The sequence below is a fragment of the Dipodomys spectabilis genome, unplaced genomic scaffold, assembly GCF_019054845.1.
Source record: "Dipodomys spectabilis isolate Male_0828 unplaced genomic scaffold, ASM1905484v1 ptg000098l, whole genome shotgun sequence".
Lineage (NCBI taxonomy): Eukaryota > Metazoa > Chordata > Mammalia > Rodentia > Heteromyidae > Dipodomys > Dipodomys spectabilis.
In genome coordinates this window covers 4,134,607-4,151,195 of record NW_024870775.1, presented here as the reverse complement: position 1 = coordinate 4,151,195, position 16,589 = coordinate 4,134,607, and the positions used below count along the sequence as shown (strand labels likewise).

Genomic DNA, 16,589 nt, shown 5'->3' with positions numbered 1-16,589 from the left:
TTAGAAGGTATTTATGCTAATGACACATTACCTACGTCACTGGCATAGTCAAGGGTGAACCTTTTCAACTGTCTTCCAGTGCCACTCTCTCAACTAGGATACAGTAATGTCCAGCTTCAGTCACTGTGGCAGTGAGACCTATTGGAAACTCAAGCCTTGACTAAGTAACCCTGACCACATGGTGTCTGTAACTTGATGCTGTCCAGCAATCTGCTTTGAGTAGCTGAAACTGGGTCAATTGACAACATTTCCCATGTTCCTTTGTGTAAGAGGTCAAAAAACAAATAATGCATTCCTTTTCCCAGCTTTGAAAAGAGGTACATGAGGTTGTATTCCGTAGTGAACTTAAGAAACTCATAATGTAGCCAGGAGTGGGTGGCTCATGGCCGTTATTCCAACTACTCCAGGGCCTCAGATCTGAGGATTGTGATTCAAAGCCAGCCTCATCAGGAATGTCTGTGAGGCTCTTATCTCCAATTTACCACCAAAAAAGCCAAAAATGGAGCTGTGGCTAAAGTGGTAGAGGACCAGCTTAGAGTGAAAAGCTAAGGGACAAAGTCCAAGTCTTGAGTTCAAGCCCCAGTACCCTGGAGATTGGGGTGGAGGGGGAAGAAAAGAAACTCCCAATGCAAAGCCAAAACAGTGTGGAAGTAGAATTTCAATGTGTTTTTTGATGCCTCAAAGTTCACATGGAATTTTGGGGGTTCTTCTGGTATAAGATTATACCATGTTGCTGGGATGGAGTCAAAGTGTGAACAAGAGAAAAGGGAGGAAGGAATCCGACTGGATGGTTTTCTTGTTCTAGATCTTTATCCTACTCTGCAAAGTGAATATGTCATTTTCTATGTTCACATGGACCCTACTGCAGAACTGTGATACCCTCCAGATACATTAGGGCCAGTGGTCCTTTAAATTTGTGGCAATTGAAGCTGGATGCTGCTTCTATTCTCAAAGACCTTTGAAGGGTGCAGAGATGCCCTGCTACTTAGAAGAATTCACTTCCCCACAGCCATTTTCTGCTTTACACATGTGTATTGCTCAAGTGCATTGCTGTATAATGTTCAAAAATAAACACAGACCTTATGCTCTATCCATTGTGGTTATATACAAAAGCATGGCTGTGTGCTCTGGTGAGCAGTGAAGTCTGGACCTCCTTCTATTTACTGTATGGTCACTGTCAGTTCAATGAACTGCCCCCTTGTTCTCCACCATTGTCCCACACTCCCTTAAACATTTGTCACTGAAGTGCCTCCAAAGACAAATAAACTGTCACTGAGAATTCAAACCTGCTAACTGGGGAAACGGGAAAGGCCACGAGGACACATGATTTTACATGAAATCCAAAGGGGCTCTTCTCTTGCCTTGGAAGGCTTCTGTGGGAAGTTGGGTAGGGACAGAATTCACAAGAAAACCAGAAATACCTTTCCTTTCATAATGATACTTCCAGGCAGTCTCTGCTAGACATTTGAGATAGCCAAATGTCCAAAATTCCAAAGAGTTCCCTGGAGAGTGTAACATATTACAGATGTCAACATCTGTAACAATCCTTTCTGTCTAGAAGCAGATGGCAACATAAAAACCCAGAGCCAATGGTCCAAGGGCCCTAACTTCTCAACAGCCTGTTCTGGAGTCCCTAGATGTGTAGGGAGACTAGGAGACCTTGGGCTCCAGTGTATAATTGTCTAAATTAAAATAGACCACTGATCAATGTTCACTTTCTCCGCAGAAGAAAGCATAAAGCCTGTCCTCTCTTCCCCAAGAGTTGTGTTGATTTATTCCAGGCAGATGCTTTTGACAGGACCCTGTAAAATCAAGTCGTGAGTTTATTGTAGCAGTTAATTATCGAGCCTTTTCTAGTGCTAATGCCTTTTACTTCTTACTGGAGAAAACTGGGCCTTTTACTGGGACAAAGACTTAACTTTTCGTCAAGAACGTGTTAAAATAACATGAGATGGAGATGATTTAAATATATTTAAGGACAAATGCGGAACAATTTCTTTACAAAATGACTCCTGGTCATTTTGTAAAGAAAGCTGATTTCATTTACAAGTCTCTTGGAGTACCTTTTGTTCAATTCCCAAAGAAACAATGCTGGCAGCTTTGTTTTAACAATATGTTTACTCAACCATTCAGGTGACTGGAGATTCCAAACATACACCACTCTCTTAGGCTTGAGTCTGAAACTGCCGCTATCTTAGACTTTCTAATACTATGCATAGAGAAATCTTGGTTTTATGGCATCAGGAGATCCCTCCATAAAAGCTGGGGAAAGGGTAAGAAGCAGAAGAGACCTGAAAGTAGGGGGTGGGTGTGGGTGAGAGGAAGTTGGAAGGGGCATAGCTTTAATTACTTTAGGCAGCAGAGAAATGTGGTTATGTTTTCTCAGCACATGTTAATATCAAATAAAGAGACACCAGATCTTGCTAATCTGTCGACCCCTTAGACAAAGTTTATTTGTGGTGACTTTTAAACTCCTGACTTGCCTTCCAATCACTGCGTTTAAAATGAAAAGCTTTAAATAAACACCAGGAATAGAAGATAAATAAACTTTTTTTCCCCCTTGCAAGTGCCTAGCTTGGCAAGGTTCAGGCTCAAATCCCCAGAGGACAGAGCGCTCTCTTTTGTGTTAATGTTTAAAAGATTTTCCAATGCCGGAGTTTATTCCTACTGCAAACATTTCTATTTACAAGGTCAAGTGTATCAGCACTCGACACAGCTTAAGAGTGTAATTATTTATCTAAGGGCGTTTGAGTGTAGATCAGTAGCTCTGGCTGAAACCCAGCCTTCAGCCCGCTACTAAACAACTCCTCCCAACAATATTCCAAGTTCTGCTAATTATTCCTCTCCCTAGTGTTTTCTTTTGCCAGCCTGAAATGTTTTGTAACAAAATTTTGTACCTTTTTTTTCACCCAAAGTGTGAAAATGACTTTGAAGTATTGAGCCTAGTATGTTTCCTAGGACCTATTGGTAACAGATGTTATTGGTATGTTTGATTGTATGAGAATGTCCAGTAGTCAGAAGGAACACTCCTGGGGGTCAGGGACAAAAGGGGAGGGGGACCCACTGGGTAGGGTGTGACCCCTGTGGAAAAAGGGGAGGGGAGTATGTAATGCCTGGGTTATCCCCAAATTATGCACAGAAGAGTTTTGTGAATTCTCTCCACAAATGCAGAAACTCAAAGACATTGGCCACTTATCTTTTTAGCTGGCTCATTTGCAGATGTCTAATTGTTCATTAAATTAAAGGCAGAAATAGCCCACAGTTCTTGTCTTACACTGCATTTTAATTTCAACTGGTGGTTGATGAATTCCCAGTGTCCTTTCTACACCCCTCCTCACCCATTATGGGGTTAACCACAGTGTAATTCTGGAAAGCGACCACACCATACTCACTGTTTAAACTCTTTACTGATGTACACATTTTTAATAAAACAAGTAACAAAAAATACGCAAAGCCATAGTTATTTAAAACACAGGACTTTAAAAAATGATGTCTATAAAAATACAAGGTTTAAGGCAGTTTGGAAATGCGTTTATACATTTCTACAATGTCCATAAATTCTCTGGAAAATAAGGATGTTACTTCAAATCTATAAAATACACTGTACATTTTAGGATGGTTCTAAATGGAGCATACTTCAAAATGGACTGTGGGTTTGGATCCTTGGTGAAAATTGGGGGGACGGGAGAGTGAGGGTGTAACATACAGTTTTAAAACTTTTAATTTCTTTTAAAAATAAATTATTTTCTGAAGCATACAATTTATAAAAATTCTATATACAAAATATAGCAACTGGTAACAAACCCCAGTTTTTAACACACTTTATATAGGATATACCAGGGTTTAACACCCTGATAGGAGCAGAGGCAATATACAAGCTCTGCATACTTGAACGTGTAATTTCTTGATGCAAACAATGAAAATGGCAACAAAATAAACACCTTAAAGAGGCTTTCATAGATGGCAGTACAGAGCTTTTTAAAATAAAAAAAAATTGCATTGTTCAACATCATAGTAACTCTTTAGATCAACCATTTTTGGGCCCTTAATCCCAAGAAACATGCTTTAAAAAAACAAACTCAGAGTGGTAGCAATGAACGTGGGACTTTTCTATTTACTTACGATTGTTTTGTCCTCAATGGCCACAAGCAATAAAAGTCGATACCGTCACTATTTCCCTCCACTATTGCAGGGGGGAAAAAAATGCTAACAAACGGTCAGACCCCTTTGCCAGGACCATTCCTTCTTCACCCTAGTCCCACCTTCCCGGTTTCAAACCCAGTTCCTTGGAACTGTTAAGACCCTAAGGGGTCCGTCCCAAGTCCCGGAGACACCGGTTGTGTCCTAAGCGTGTTTCCCCGTGTGCTGGCTTCGGCAGAACGGGCCACTTGGTAAAAATGCGAGGGGCGAGGGGCGAGGTCCAAGAAGTCATGCTTGGAGAGAGCAGACGCCTAAGTGCCTAGCGTCCTGGCCGGTCGACCGGCTAGGCCGAGTCGACCAGGCAAAAGATGGGGTGGGGGGTAAAGTGGCCCCACCATCCCACTCCGTCCCGCAGCTGGAGAGCGCGAGCGGGGAAGCGGGACGCGGGGGCTCTCCCGCAGCTAACGGTGGGGCGCCCAAGTCTAAGCCAGCCGCCCGAGCAGCAGCAGCAGCAGCAAGATGGAGGCGAGCGGGGTCCCGGCGCCTCGGGACACCGCGCGGCCGCCGCCTCCGCTGACGCTTCTGCGCCCGGGCCCGTAGGGCGGCTCCCCGCGGCCACCCGCCGCCGCCGCAGCAGCGCCGCCGCCCGGGCGCGGGGCGTGCGGGACTCCGTCGTCGTCGTCGAGCGGCTGTTCGCTGCCCGCCCCGCCGAGGCGAGGCTCCTCGTCGTACTCTTCGTCGTAGTAGTCGTCCAAGCCCCCGTCCGAGCCGCTGCTGCCGGGGCCGTTGCCCAGATCGGCGCCGAAGCACAAGCGGGCCATGTTCTCCTTGACCGACTCACAGATGGGCCGCTCCAGGCCGTCGCACACGCAGTCGTTGAGCAGCGCCGCCTTGGGCACGGCCAGCATGTCCTCGATGACCGTGCGGCACTCGTCCGTGCAGCGCAGCCCGTTGAAGAGCTTGCCGCAGTAGGTCAGGTAGCGGTTGAGCGCCAGGTTGCAGCGGCTGTCGCGCTCGCAGCGTCGCCGGGCCTCCACGCAGCCCATGACCCCGCCCGCGCCCGCGCCGCCCGCGCCGCCGCCGCCGCTGCTCGTCCGCGGCAGGCACGGCTCAATGGCGCGCTTGGTGGACTTGCAGTTCTCGTCCTGCGCGCAATCACAGTCTTCCAGCGCGGGCCCGCGGCGCGTGTGGTTGAGCTGAATGAGCGCCGAGATGCAGTGGCTCGGACAGCGCCAGCGGGACGAGAAGGAGGCTCCCGGGGCCGGGAAGGCGGCGGCGGCCACGGCCCCCGGCGTGTCGCCCCCGCCGCGCTGCGCCAGCACCGGCGCGCACGCCTCGGCGTACTGGTTGTAGGCGTAGCTGCACTCCGGCTCCCCCTGGCACTGCAGCAGCGCCTGCCAGCAGATGAGGCGGCGGCCGTGCGCCAGCCCGGAGCCCCGCGGCGCCGATCCCAGCAGCTGCAGCAGCGCCATCAAGCACAGCCAGGCGCCCGGCACGGTCCCCACGCGGGCCCCGCTGCCGCCGGCCAGCAGCACGGCCACCATCTCGGGCAGCGGCGGCCGCCGGGCGAGGAGAGGAGAGGAGAGGAGATTCGGGGAGCTGCCGACGCGGAGCCGGTGGAAAAGTTTGCCCAAGTCCTGCCCACTTCTTGCATGAGTGTCTTCATAAATCCATGCGCGCCGCTAGCTGATGCCCCACGGGCGGCCGACGGCGGGCTCTCGCTCCTGGAAACGCACAGCCGCCGTGATTTCTGTCCAGATCCCAGGCCCGAGAGCCCTCTCCGCGCGGCTCCGGGCAGTGGCGGGACGCGCTCACTGCCGCCCCGGGGGGCCGCGGGCCGCGGGGCCGCGGCTGGGCTGCAGGACCGCGAGACGCCGCGGGTGCATTTTGCGCCGCGGTGGCTGCTCCGTGGTGCGGCCGGCGGCGTCCAAGCTCGCTGTTCGCTGGGCGGCCGTGGCTGCTCTTTCCTTCTCCCCGGCTCCACACCGCGCTAACTGCCGGCTGCTTTTTTTTTTTTCCTCCGCCTCGCGCCGCTTCCTGGCTCGGAGTCCGAGCGCCGCCCGCTTTCCAGCGATCCGGCCGCCCCGCGTCCCCTCCCCCTCCGCCCGCGGCGACCCCGGCCTGGGCAGAGCGCCGGGGAGCTCTTTCCGAGAGGCGCGGGGAGAAGAAGAAACTCCGCGCGGCCGTGGAGCGGCTCCCAAGCTTCCCTTGGAGGCGGCTTTCTCGGGTGACCAGGAGCCCGGGGAGCTGATCCGCTGAGCCCGGCGGCGGCGGACTGGCTCTCAGCGAGGCTTTAAATACAAAAGTGGGCCGGGAGCCCCCGCGTGGTGCTGCGGTGCCCCCTCATTATGCATGCATGGAAAAGCAAACAAACAAAAACATTAGCAACGCTCCTGCGGCTCTCGCCGGGCCCCGGCCCCGCGCGCTCCGAGCCGGCCCGCTTTCTCCTTTCTCCACTCTCTTTTTCGCTCTTTGCTCAGCCCCCTTTCCTGGCTTTTCGAGATGCTATTGGTTCTGCCTGTTGTTGTTGAAACTTTTTTTTTTTTTTTACGAGCCGCTGGAGTGGGGTTGCAGGGTGGGGGAGGGCGGGGAGAGTGGTGGGCAGCTCACATTCAGGCATTCAGGGCTTGAAAGGAGCGGCTTAGGGAGCCTGACAGAGCCCCGGAGCTCCTCCTACTCTTAAGGAGGCTCGGCGACGCTTACCCAGCGCACGCAAAGAACCAGCGGGCAGGGCTTAGGGGGCAGCTGTTTGCATCCGGCTCAGCCATAGGCCTTTTTGTTTGGTTCTTTTACCTCCCCCTCCCCCCTTTTTTGAGGAAGGGGCTTTTTTTTAAAATTAATTCTCATGGACCCCTCCCCACCCCTAGCCATCTGTGACTTCTAGTAGGTTCAGAAGTCAGTTTTGTTTTTGTTTTTGTTTTTTTTTAGATTTCCAGTCTTTAAGTATGATCTTGGAGGGGTGAAAGGGAAAGTCCAGAAAGTTTAAAGTGAGACTTTTGACAATTCACACACACACACCTCATACAAAAAAGTTACCCTTCTTTTTGAAAAAGGGCTTAAAAACGCACACTTTTTAAAACTGGGGAGATGTTGATGAGATGTAGTTAACCCTTCACTTGCCAGCCCTAGCTAAGGGACTTGACAGCTTAGAACCCTTGAGCCAAGCCTGGGTTTCAAATTGCAAGAGACTGAAATCCAAAAACATCTCGTCAGTTTCTTGGTAATAAAAGTTCATAACAGGTATGATCATGAAAAAGAACAGAATTAAAAATGTAAGGAATGTTAAACATTACCATCTGGCCGCAGTCATTGCACTGTAGACGGGTATAAATGGACACACAGCGAGGTTTCAAGTGTACCTTTCAACTCTTCAAGCAGCGCGGGGTTGGCGAGCTACCTTAAATGGGGCGCAACTCAGCCTTCAGCCACCAGAGGCTGCGGGCGTCTAGGGCCTGTCAAAAACTGGCGCTCTTACCCCTTTCCTTTCCGTGGAGAGACTATCAACTCCATCTGTCACCGAATTTAAGGCTAAATCTCCTCTCCAGAAACGGAGAGGCAGTCGGGGCTCCAGCGTACCGACCTGGGCGTACTGAGTCGGGCTGTGCGCTTCTCCCCCAGGCAGAGCGAATTCCAAATGGTAAAAGTCAGAGGGGAGCCACAGCCCACGGAAGACCTCAGCACTGGGGACCCTCGGGGATGGCTGGTTCTACCTTTGGAAGTGGATCTCTGCCATCCCCAAACAAAACTAAACTCTAAAAGAGACCATGGTAGTCTGAGTAGAAGAAAACATTCCTAATCTATATTTTTAAAACTGATTGAAAGCCCAGCACTGGTGGCGCCTGCCTGTAAATCCTAGTTATTCCAGGGAGGTTGAGATCTGAGGATCACGGTTTGAAGCCAGCTCAGGAAGAAAAGTCCCAGTGAGAGTCTCAACTCCAATTAACCACTCAAGAATGGGAAGTGGCGCTGTGGTTCAAGTGGTAGAACACTAGCCTTGAGCTAAGGAGCTCAGTGACAGCACCCAGGCCCTGAGTTCAAGCCCCACAAAGGACCGAAAGATAAATTGATAGCCGCTTGTTGAAGATCACTGTTCAAAGCTAGTTTGGGCAGGAAAGTCAATGAGACTTTTATCTCCAATTAGACTCTTATCTCCAATTAACCACACACACACACACACACACACACACACACAAAGGCTAGAAGTGGTAGAGAGCTAGCCTTTGGCAAAAACAAAACAAAAACTAAGGGACAGTGCCCAGGCCCTGAGTTCAAGCCCCAGTACCAGCGCACACAGCACACAGCACACACACACACACACACACATACACACACACGTTGTGACTTCATGCTACATCTAGACAGCTTGCCTCTGGCTGTTTTTAGGGTGGTCTTTGGAGTTGTCATCTCAGCCCTATTTGAAGGGCTAGAGCAACTCACCTCTATGACTTGGTCAAATGAGACTCTTGATAAACTCATTTATGTATATATGTATATTTGTGTATTTATTTATTTGTGCCAGTCTTGGGGCTTGAATTCAGGGAGTGGGCACTGTTCCTGAGCTTTTTTTTTGCTGAATGCTAGTGCTCTACCACTGGAGCCACAGCTCCACTACTGTTCTTTTGTTGGTTTATTGGAGATGCAAGACTCAGGGACTTTCCTGCCTGAGCTAGTTTCAAACTGCAGTCCTCAGATCTCAGTCTTCTGAGTAGCTAGGATTATAAGCATGAGCTAGTGATGCCTAGCTATTATCTTTATATTTTTAATGCTAATATTGGGGCTTTAACTCAGGGCCTTGTGCTCTTGCTTGGCTGATGTTCTACCACTTGAGCCACATCTCCACTTATGCCTTTTTGCTAGTTAATTGGAGCTAGTATCAGAGTTGTCCTTCCAGGTTCTCCTCAAACCTCAATCCTCAGATCTCAGCCTCTTTTTTTTTTTTTTGTTTCAGTACTAGAACTTGAACTCATTGCCTTGGTGATGTCCTTTAGCTTTGTTGCTTAAGGCTGTCACTCTACAACTTGAGCTACACTTCTACTTTGGGCTTTTGACTGGTGAATTACAGTCTCTCAGATTTGTCTGCCTGGCTTTGAACTGAAACCCTCATCTCCTGAGTAGCTAGGATTACAATCATGAACCACCAGCACCTTGGTCTTGAGTTTCTTCACATTAGAGGGTCTCATAAGTAAGTTAGCAGCAGATTCCTATAGAGGCCTTGTTAAATAAAGTCCAAGTTTTGGTTCTGGAGTTTCTGATTAGATAAAATTGGGGGATTAGGACCCTGGAAATCAAACTTCTTAATAAGTTCTAAAAAAGTGCTAAAGCAGCTTAAGGATGTCTACTCTAGAAGATGGCTTTTATTTAGTTAATTTTACAAACTTTCCCTGCCTTAGCCTGACATGGTGAAGGTGAGATTTAAGGAAGATCTAAACACTTTGCATCCTCTGGGGACTCCTGGGCAGCAGGGTCAGGACAAGACATTTTACGTTCCTAGTGCTATCAGTTCCATTCCTATTGAATAACTCCCACCTGCTCACAATAGGATACATTTTCTCCCACAAACAGGCTCACTTTCCCTTACTCTTCTGTTCTCCCAATTCTCTATTTTGAGTTCCTTCTGCCAGTTTACTACCCAGGGCACCAATGACCGAAATCTTGCTTTTCTTAAGGTCACTTTTTCAGTAATTATTTTATTGACTTTTTTTTTTTTTTTTTGGTAGAGTTGAACTTAATTGTCACAATTACCCTCTTCAACAGTTCTTTTTCTCTATCATCAGTTTGTCTTTTGGGACTCATCTTTCTCTATGTGCCCATTTTGCTCCAGGGAATTCTAAATTTTTCCCTTAGGTGACCTATTACAGTGACTTGGTTTCAATGCACAATTTAACATTTAAAACCTCAGCCAATCTCAGTCATTCTCTGGCTTCCATTTGTATGTACTCATGTAGTGGTTTAAGGAACATCTTAAATTTAACCTAATTTCCACATCCAAATATTGTGTGTTTACTATCTTTCTGCAGGAGTCTCCGAAATTGGTCTTTATCATTTTGTGGGTTCCCTCTTTTTTTTTTTAAAGCTGGTACTGGGGCTTGAATTGAGGGTCTTGCACTCTCAGTTAGCTTTTTCTCTTAAGGCTGATATTCTACCACTTCAGCTGCACCGTCACTTTTGACTTTGCTGGTTAATTGGAGATAAAAGTCTTCTGGAAGGCCTGGGCAGGAAGGTGAGATCTGAAGATCACAGTGCAAAGCCAGCCCAGGCAGGAAAGTCCATGAGAAAGCTCATGCCAGAAAACTCTAAGCCTGGATTAGCACTAGGGCTAGACAAGAGAGCCACCTAGGTACAACATTTAAGGAGGCATTGGCTCTCACATTAGTGCTGTAAAGACCTCAAAAGTGAGTACCTTCTTAAAGTTCGTATTCTAGATACTTCCCTATCCCTCCTTAGTTCTGACCTCTGCTCAAGTTAGAACAGAAGAGCTTAATCTAGTTAACCAAAGAATGTTGTTTTAATTAATTAATGATTATTTTTGTTACTTTTTATTTGTTGTTGTTACTGGTGTATGTCTGGCACCGAGGCATGAACTCTAAGCCTCAAGTTCTCAGATGGTGATCTACCATATGAGCTATTCCTACAGTCTGACTTCTTGCTTATTATTTAAGAGAGCTAGCTTCAAACCATGATCTTCTTGGTCTCAGCTTCCTAAGTAGGATTAGAAGCGTGAGCCACTGGTGCCCAGCTTAAGTCCCAGCTTCAGTTTTGAAATGACCGATTATATGCATTATCCATCCTTCCAATTGCATGGATTAAAAATGCTATTATCTAGCTGGGTAGGTTCTTATTTTTCATATACAACCTCCAAGTAATGCAGGCAGAAAATAAAGTAGTGAGAGTTGAAACATCAAACTTGTTTCTTCTGGTCCAAATCATGTGTACTCTAGAAAAGGACTTTATCTTTAGAAAGACCTAGAAGAACCTAGAGTACTTGTAATGTCATTGTATGAAATGATGTTTACAAAAGGATTAAGTGGTTCAGCGAAAGAATGAAAGGTTCAGTTGTTGTAGACCAATTACTTATTGGCATTTAGCACTATGGCAGACAGGAAGTACAAGATAATAGTCACCTCACTCTACAGAGCTGAGTATTTTGTCACGTGGTCATTTGGGATGCTAAGGACTCTCACTGCTCATCAGAACTGGTAAACTTTTAGTCTATGTCTAGAAAATATTAATACTTCAGGTGTTGGACTCAGTGCAGTCCAAATAATGTCTACTTTAGAATTCTAAGTATCTTTTTTTTTTTTTTTATCCCAAATGCCTATCTCATTCTTCCTCAATCTTTGTTTCCTCTCTTTTCTTAAAAGAATTCTGTCTCCTTACTGCTATGATTGTTTTCGACATTTTCATAACTTCCCAGCCCTAGGTGTTTTCTAACTCTTTCTTCCAACCAGAGATTCCCAAGCAGGGAAGCATCTTAGCAGCACTTTATTCAAAGAATAAAAAGTACCAAGTACCAGTATCAAGATACCAAATCAATGTCATCTAAATCCTTCCCCAGGGACCAGGAAATGATTATTTGGGAGAAAAATATGTAAAAGTATATTTCCTACCAGTGGTTAAATTTCATAGCTCAGTCAATTTTCTAAAAAATGGAAATATCTTTGGAAAAAAGATGCCAACTTTTAATTTTATCAAGCATTAACCAAGAAGAAAACTATTTCAACAATGAAATAACCTCATACTTAGCATCTGGTAAGTCCAGTGTTCTTTTAAATGAAAATGTGAAATCCCTAATGCGAGTACCAATAACCAAGAATTAAGGCCTTGAAATGAATATATTTATATGTTTAAAGATGGGCTGGGTAGGTGGCTCAGTGGTAGAGCCATGCCTTGCATGCCTTGCATGCCTTGCATGCATGAGGCCCTGGGTTCGATTCTTCAGCACCACATAAGCAAAAAGAAAAAAAGCCAAAAGTGGCGCTGTGGCTCAAGTGGTAGAGTGCTAGCAACAATGCTTTCTTCAGAAAGCATTTTGGAATTACTACTGTGAAGTGATCTACCAAATCATGCTGCTCTTAACTAAGTCTGCCCAAATGATTGCTCCACTTAAAAACTTACGGTGACTCTTCAGGAAGATGCCTGAGATCATTACTGTTGTCACAAGATGCAGTAGTTTGGAAAACCAATTTTAAAACTATTTCTTTCATTTTTGTGCTTGTACTGGGGTTTGAATTCAGACCCTGAGTCCTCTGAGTTCTCTCAATGCTGATATTTTACCACTTGAGCCAAACCTTCACTTAATTGGAAGTAAAAGTCTCATGGACTTTCCTGCCTGGTCTGGCTTCCAGCCAAGACCCTCAGACCTCAGTCTTCTGAGGATTACAGGCATAAGACATCAGTACCTGGCCAATTTCAAATTCTAAACTTCATCCATTCTTTCCCATGCTCCCAAAACCAAACATACACACACACTTAACACAAGGTACACATTCACCTGCATGCATGCCAGTTATTGGGCATATATATATATATATATATATATATATATATATATATACACACACACATATACACGTATAGCACATGTACACTTACCTTCCCATTTTCATTCATGTATATGCATGTGTACATGCATGTATACATGCAGTGGGAAGTCACAGATCATTAGAATCATGTTCTTGAACAAGTTGTGGGATCCTGATCCTTCTTCCTGTTTTTCTTTCTAGCCAAGAGCTGAGCACCTTTGCTCTTCTATGAGCTTCTGCCATTATATGCCGCCTCTCCACAGGCCCAAAGCAATAGAGAAAATCAATCATGGAGCAACACCTCTGAAATAATGTGCCAAAACAAACCTCCTCTCTTTGTAAGTTTTATAAGTTGACTGTCTCACTTATTTGTGGTAGTCAGGAAAGCAGACTAGAGAGAAGGAGAAGCAGACTATGGATAAAGGGTGGGGAATGTAGGAAAAACTATAAATGATAAATTAAGAAGTAAAAAGAATAAATGAAAATGATAGCAATGCTTTTTTCTAAAAAAAAAAATAAGATCAAAAGGCATTTTACTCACAAACTGACACGTTGAATTGAAACCCTCTTGTACAACTACTTAAGGAACATTTTAAAGGGGCTGGGAAGGTGGCTCAGTGGTAGAGCGCTTGCCTTGCATGCATGAGGCCCTGGGTTCGATTCCTTAGCACCACATAAGCAAAAAGAAAAAAGCTGAAAGTGGTGCTGTGGCTCAAGTGGTAGAGTGCTAGCCTTGAGCTGAAGAGCTGAGGGATAGCACCCAGGCCCAGAGTTCAGGCCCCATGACCGAACCCCCCCCCCCCCCAAAAAAGAAACATTTTTAAAAGGGGAAGAAATAGGAAAAAAAAACATTGATCAAGATGTACTATACTCATAAACTGCTTTGTTAAATGGCAACTCCTTTTTACAAATACTTAAATATAATAATAATTTTTTTAAAGCAGACTAAATTAAGTGCAAGTTCAGTACCCGGAGAATACTGGGCCTACCACTGCCCTTTTTCATGAATAAAAGACAGATTTCTACTGTGATAATCCTTGAGCTTTTCATGATTTTGTTAGGATAACATAACTTGCTTATTTTAAAAAATTTTTTATTGGGGGCTGGGAAGGTGGCTCAGTGGTAGAGTGCTTGCCTTGCATGCTCGAGGCCCTGGGTTCGATTCCTCAGCACCACATAAGCAAAAAGAAAAAAGCCAGAGGTGGCGCTGTGGCTCAAGTGGTAGAGCGCTAGCCTTGAGCTGAAGAGCTGAGGGATAGCGCCCAGGCCCAGAGTTCAGGCCCCACAACTGGACACCCCCCAAAAAATTTATTGTTATTGTAAAGATGATGTACAGAGGGGTTACAGTTATATAAATCAGATGCAGAGCATGTTTCTTTTTGAACAATGTCACCCCTTTCCCTCCTGTCCCTACCTACAAGTTGTATAGTTCATGTGCAACATAGTGTCTAGTGAGTACCACTGCTGCATGGAATTCTACTCATCTATCAGAAGGAATGATATTGTACCATTCATAAGGAAATAGAAAGACTTGGAAAAAAGTTATATTAAGTGAAGTAAGCCAAACCCAAAGAAACATAGGTTTCATGGGCACCATATATGTGCCCTCTTTACCCTCCCCCAAACAGACAAAGGAACAAAAAAGACAAAACGAAAAGAATACAAAAACATCAACAAAAGGGAAAAACCTCTTATTTCCATTTCCTGGAGTTCATTTAGACAAATATTATTTTGTATGCACATGGCTATTGGGCCTTTGAGATCCTCTCCTAATAATATCCTCTTTTGGTCTGTTTCTGTGTGAATCCCTTGAGACCTGAATAATTTAGCATGTTCCAGCGTATATATATTTTTATCTATTCAATGTGAAGGCCACACTAAAGCTACCAGCACAGCCATGTTCACTGCAGCATAGTTTACCATAGCCAAGATATGGAATTAACCCAGATGACCCTTAGTGGATGAAAGGATCAAAAAAATGTGGCATATATATGCAATGGAATTCTACTCACCTATCAGAAGGAATGATATTGTACCATTCATAAGGAAATGGAAAGAATTGGAAAAAAACAAGTTTTATTAACTGAAGTAAGCCAAATCCAAAGAAACATAGGTTTCATGGTTTCCCTCATTTGTGGTCACTAGAATATGCCTATAAATCTACAAGTAAACTTGCTTCTTCTTAACTGAAAATGCTAGTGTTATGATTGCAGGCTCAGAAAATCCAAATAGTACTTAATAAAGAATTATTAGGTCTTATGTGAAGATTTTGGTAAAGCACATACATACTAGATAAATATAAAAATAACTTTTCTGTGCTATAGACATAAACATGTAGAAAGAAAATTTGTAAAAGCACTTCATATATAATTTGATGAAAGATATAAAATATTTAGAAATATATTTCACAAGTAAGAATTTGGACTTATGTATAAAGTTACAAAGAAAAAAGAGACATAGAAAGCGATAAATAAAATGAAACATTAGTTTTCCAAAATATCTTATAAATGGAATGTAATCTAAAATCCCAACAAGGTTTTTCTTGGAATTGGATAAAAATATATTAAAATTAATTTGGAAAAATTATTAGCTTAATATGCCTAAAATCACTACCAATGTGAAATATGAAGTATCTGATATACAGTGCAGCACTACTAATGACATTATTATTATTATTAATGACATTAATACAGTACTGATTATGCTATAACCTTTGTTTTATATTAAGTTTATAATGGGGACTGCTTTAATTAGTGATACTAATTTAGGTATGATCTCTTCAGTAAATGATACTGAAAGAGGAGCGATGCACTTACAAGAAAATGTAAAAAAATATATCCCAGATGAGAACTTGATCATCACAAAATAATAAGAATCAAATGAAGTAATCTTGGCTATAGTGTATATAACCTAGAATTTATAAAAATCTTATACTCAGTATTGAAACAACAGATGATATGGGGAAAATATGCAGGATTGATGAAATAAAATATTAAGAAATTTCATATAGAATCAATACCAGGAAAGCAACAGAAAGGATACATAGGGTTGGAAAGAATTCTAAATAGATTCCAAGACTGAATTATTGTCTCAGAATTCTTACATTGGATTCCTGATTCTCAATATGATAGCACTTACAGATGGGGCCTTTGGGGAAAAACCTTGTTGATATTCTGGTTTGAACTCAGGGTCTCACACTCTCCCTTGATTTTTTTGTCCCTCCAGGCTGGCACTTGATCCACAATTCCACTTCTGCTTTTTTGGCAGTTAATTGGAGTTAAGAGTCGCACAGACTTTCCTTTCTGGGCTAGTTTGGAACATCAATCCTCAGATCTCAACCTCCTGAATAGCTGGGATTACAGGCATGAGCCACCAGGCACCAAATTTAGCTTTTGATCACTATAACAAATAGCTGAGAGAATCCACTTATGAAGAGAAGAGCTTTATTTTGGCTCAGATTTTTAGAGGCTACAGATGATGACCATGTGGTCATAAGGGGAAAAGAGAGGGGAGGGTGTGGCAAAGCAAAGCCATTCACTACATGGCGGGGAGGAAAAGTGAGAGAGGAAAAGAAGGGGCTGAGTTCCCACTGTCCTCTTGGAGGGCATGCCTAGAGTGACCAGATGACTTCCTATGGATCCCAACCTCTGAAGGTTTCCACCACCCTCCAATTGCATCACATGAAGACACATGGATTTTAGGGAACATTATAGATCCAAACTGTAGCTAGGCCCTTTGATCGAATCAGTGCTCTTAGAAGAAGAAGAAACCAGAAGGATCTCTACCATGTAAGGACACAGCCAGAAGACAGCCATCGGAGAATCAGGAAGGGAGCCCTCACCAGAACCTTTTGTACTAGTTCTTTAATCTCTGACCTCCAGCCTCCAGAACTGTACAAAATACACATTTTTGGTGAAGACACAGAGT

General features: G+C 44.5%; 1 protein-coding gene across 1 annotated transcript; it reads right to left on the bottom strand.

The window, feature by feature from the left end:
* Nucleotides 1–3,388: 3,388 nt before the first annotated feature.
* Nucleotides 3,389–5,816, bottom strand: Gas1 (growth arrest specific 1). Its single transcript, XM_042687039.1, has one exon. The coding sequence runs from the start codon at nt 5,682–5,684 to the stop codon at nt 4,623–4,625; it is 1,062 nt and encodes a 353-aa protein (XP_042542973.1). The 5' UTR covers nt 5,685–5,816; the 3' UTR covers nt 3,389–4,622.
* Between the last annotated feature and the right edge of the window lie 10,773 nt (nt 5,817–16,589).

Excerpts from the sequence above, each read along its gene's own strand:
- Gas1 (XM_042687039.1), bottom strand. The coding sequence starts at position 5,684 with ATGGTGGCCGTGCTGCTGGCCGGCGGCAGCGGGGCCCGCGTGGGGACC.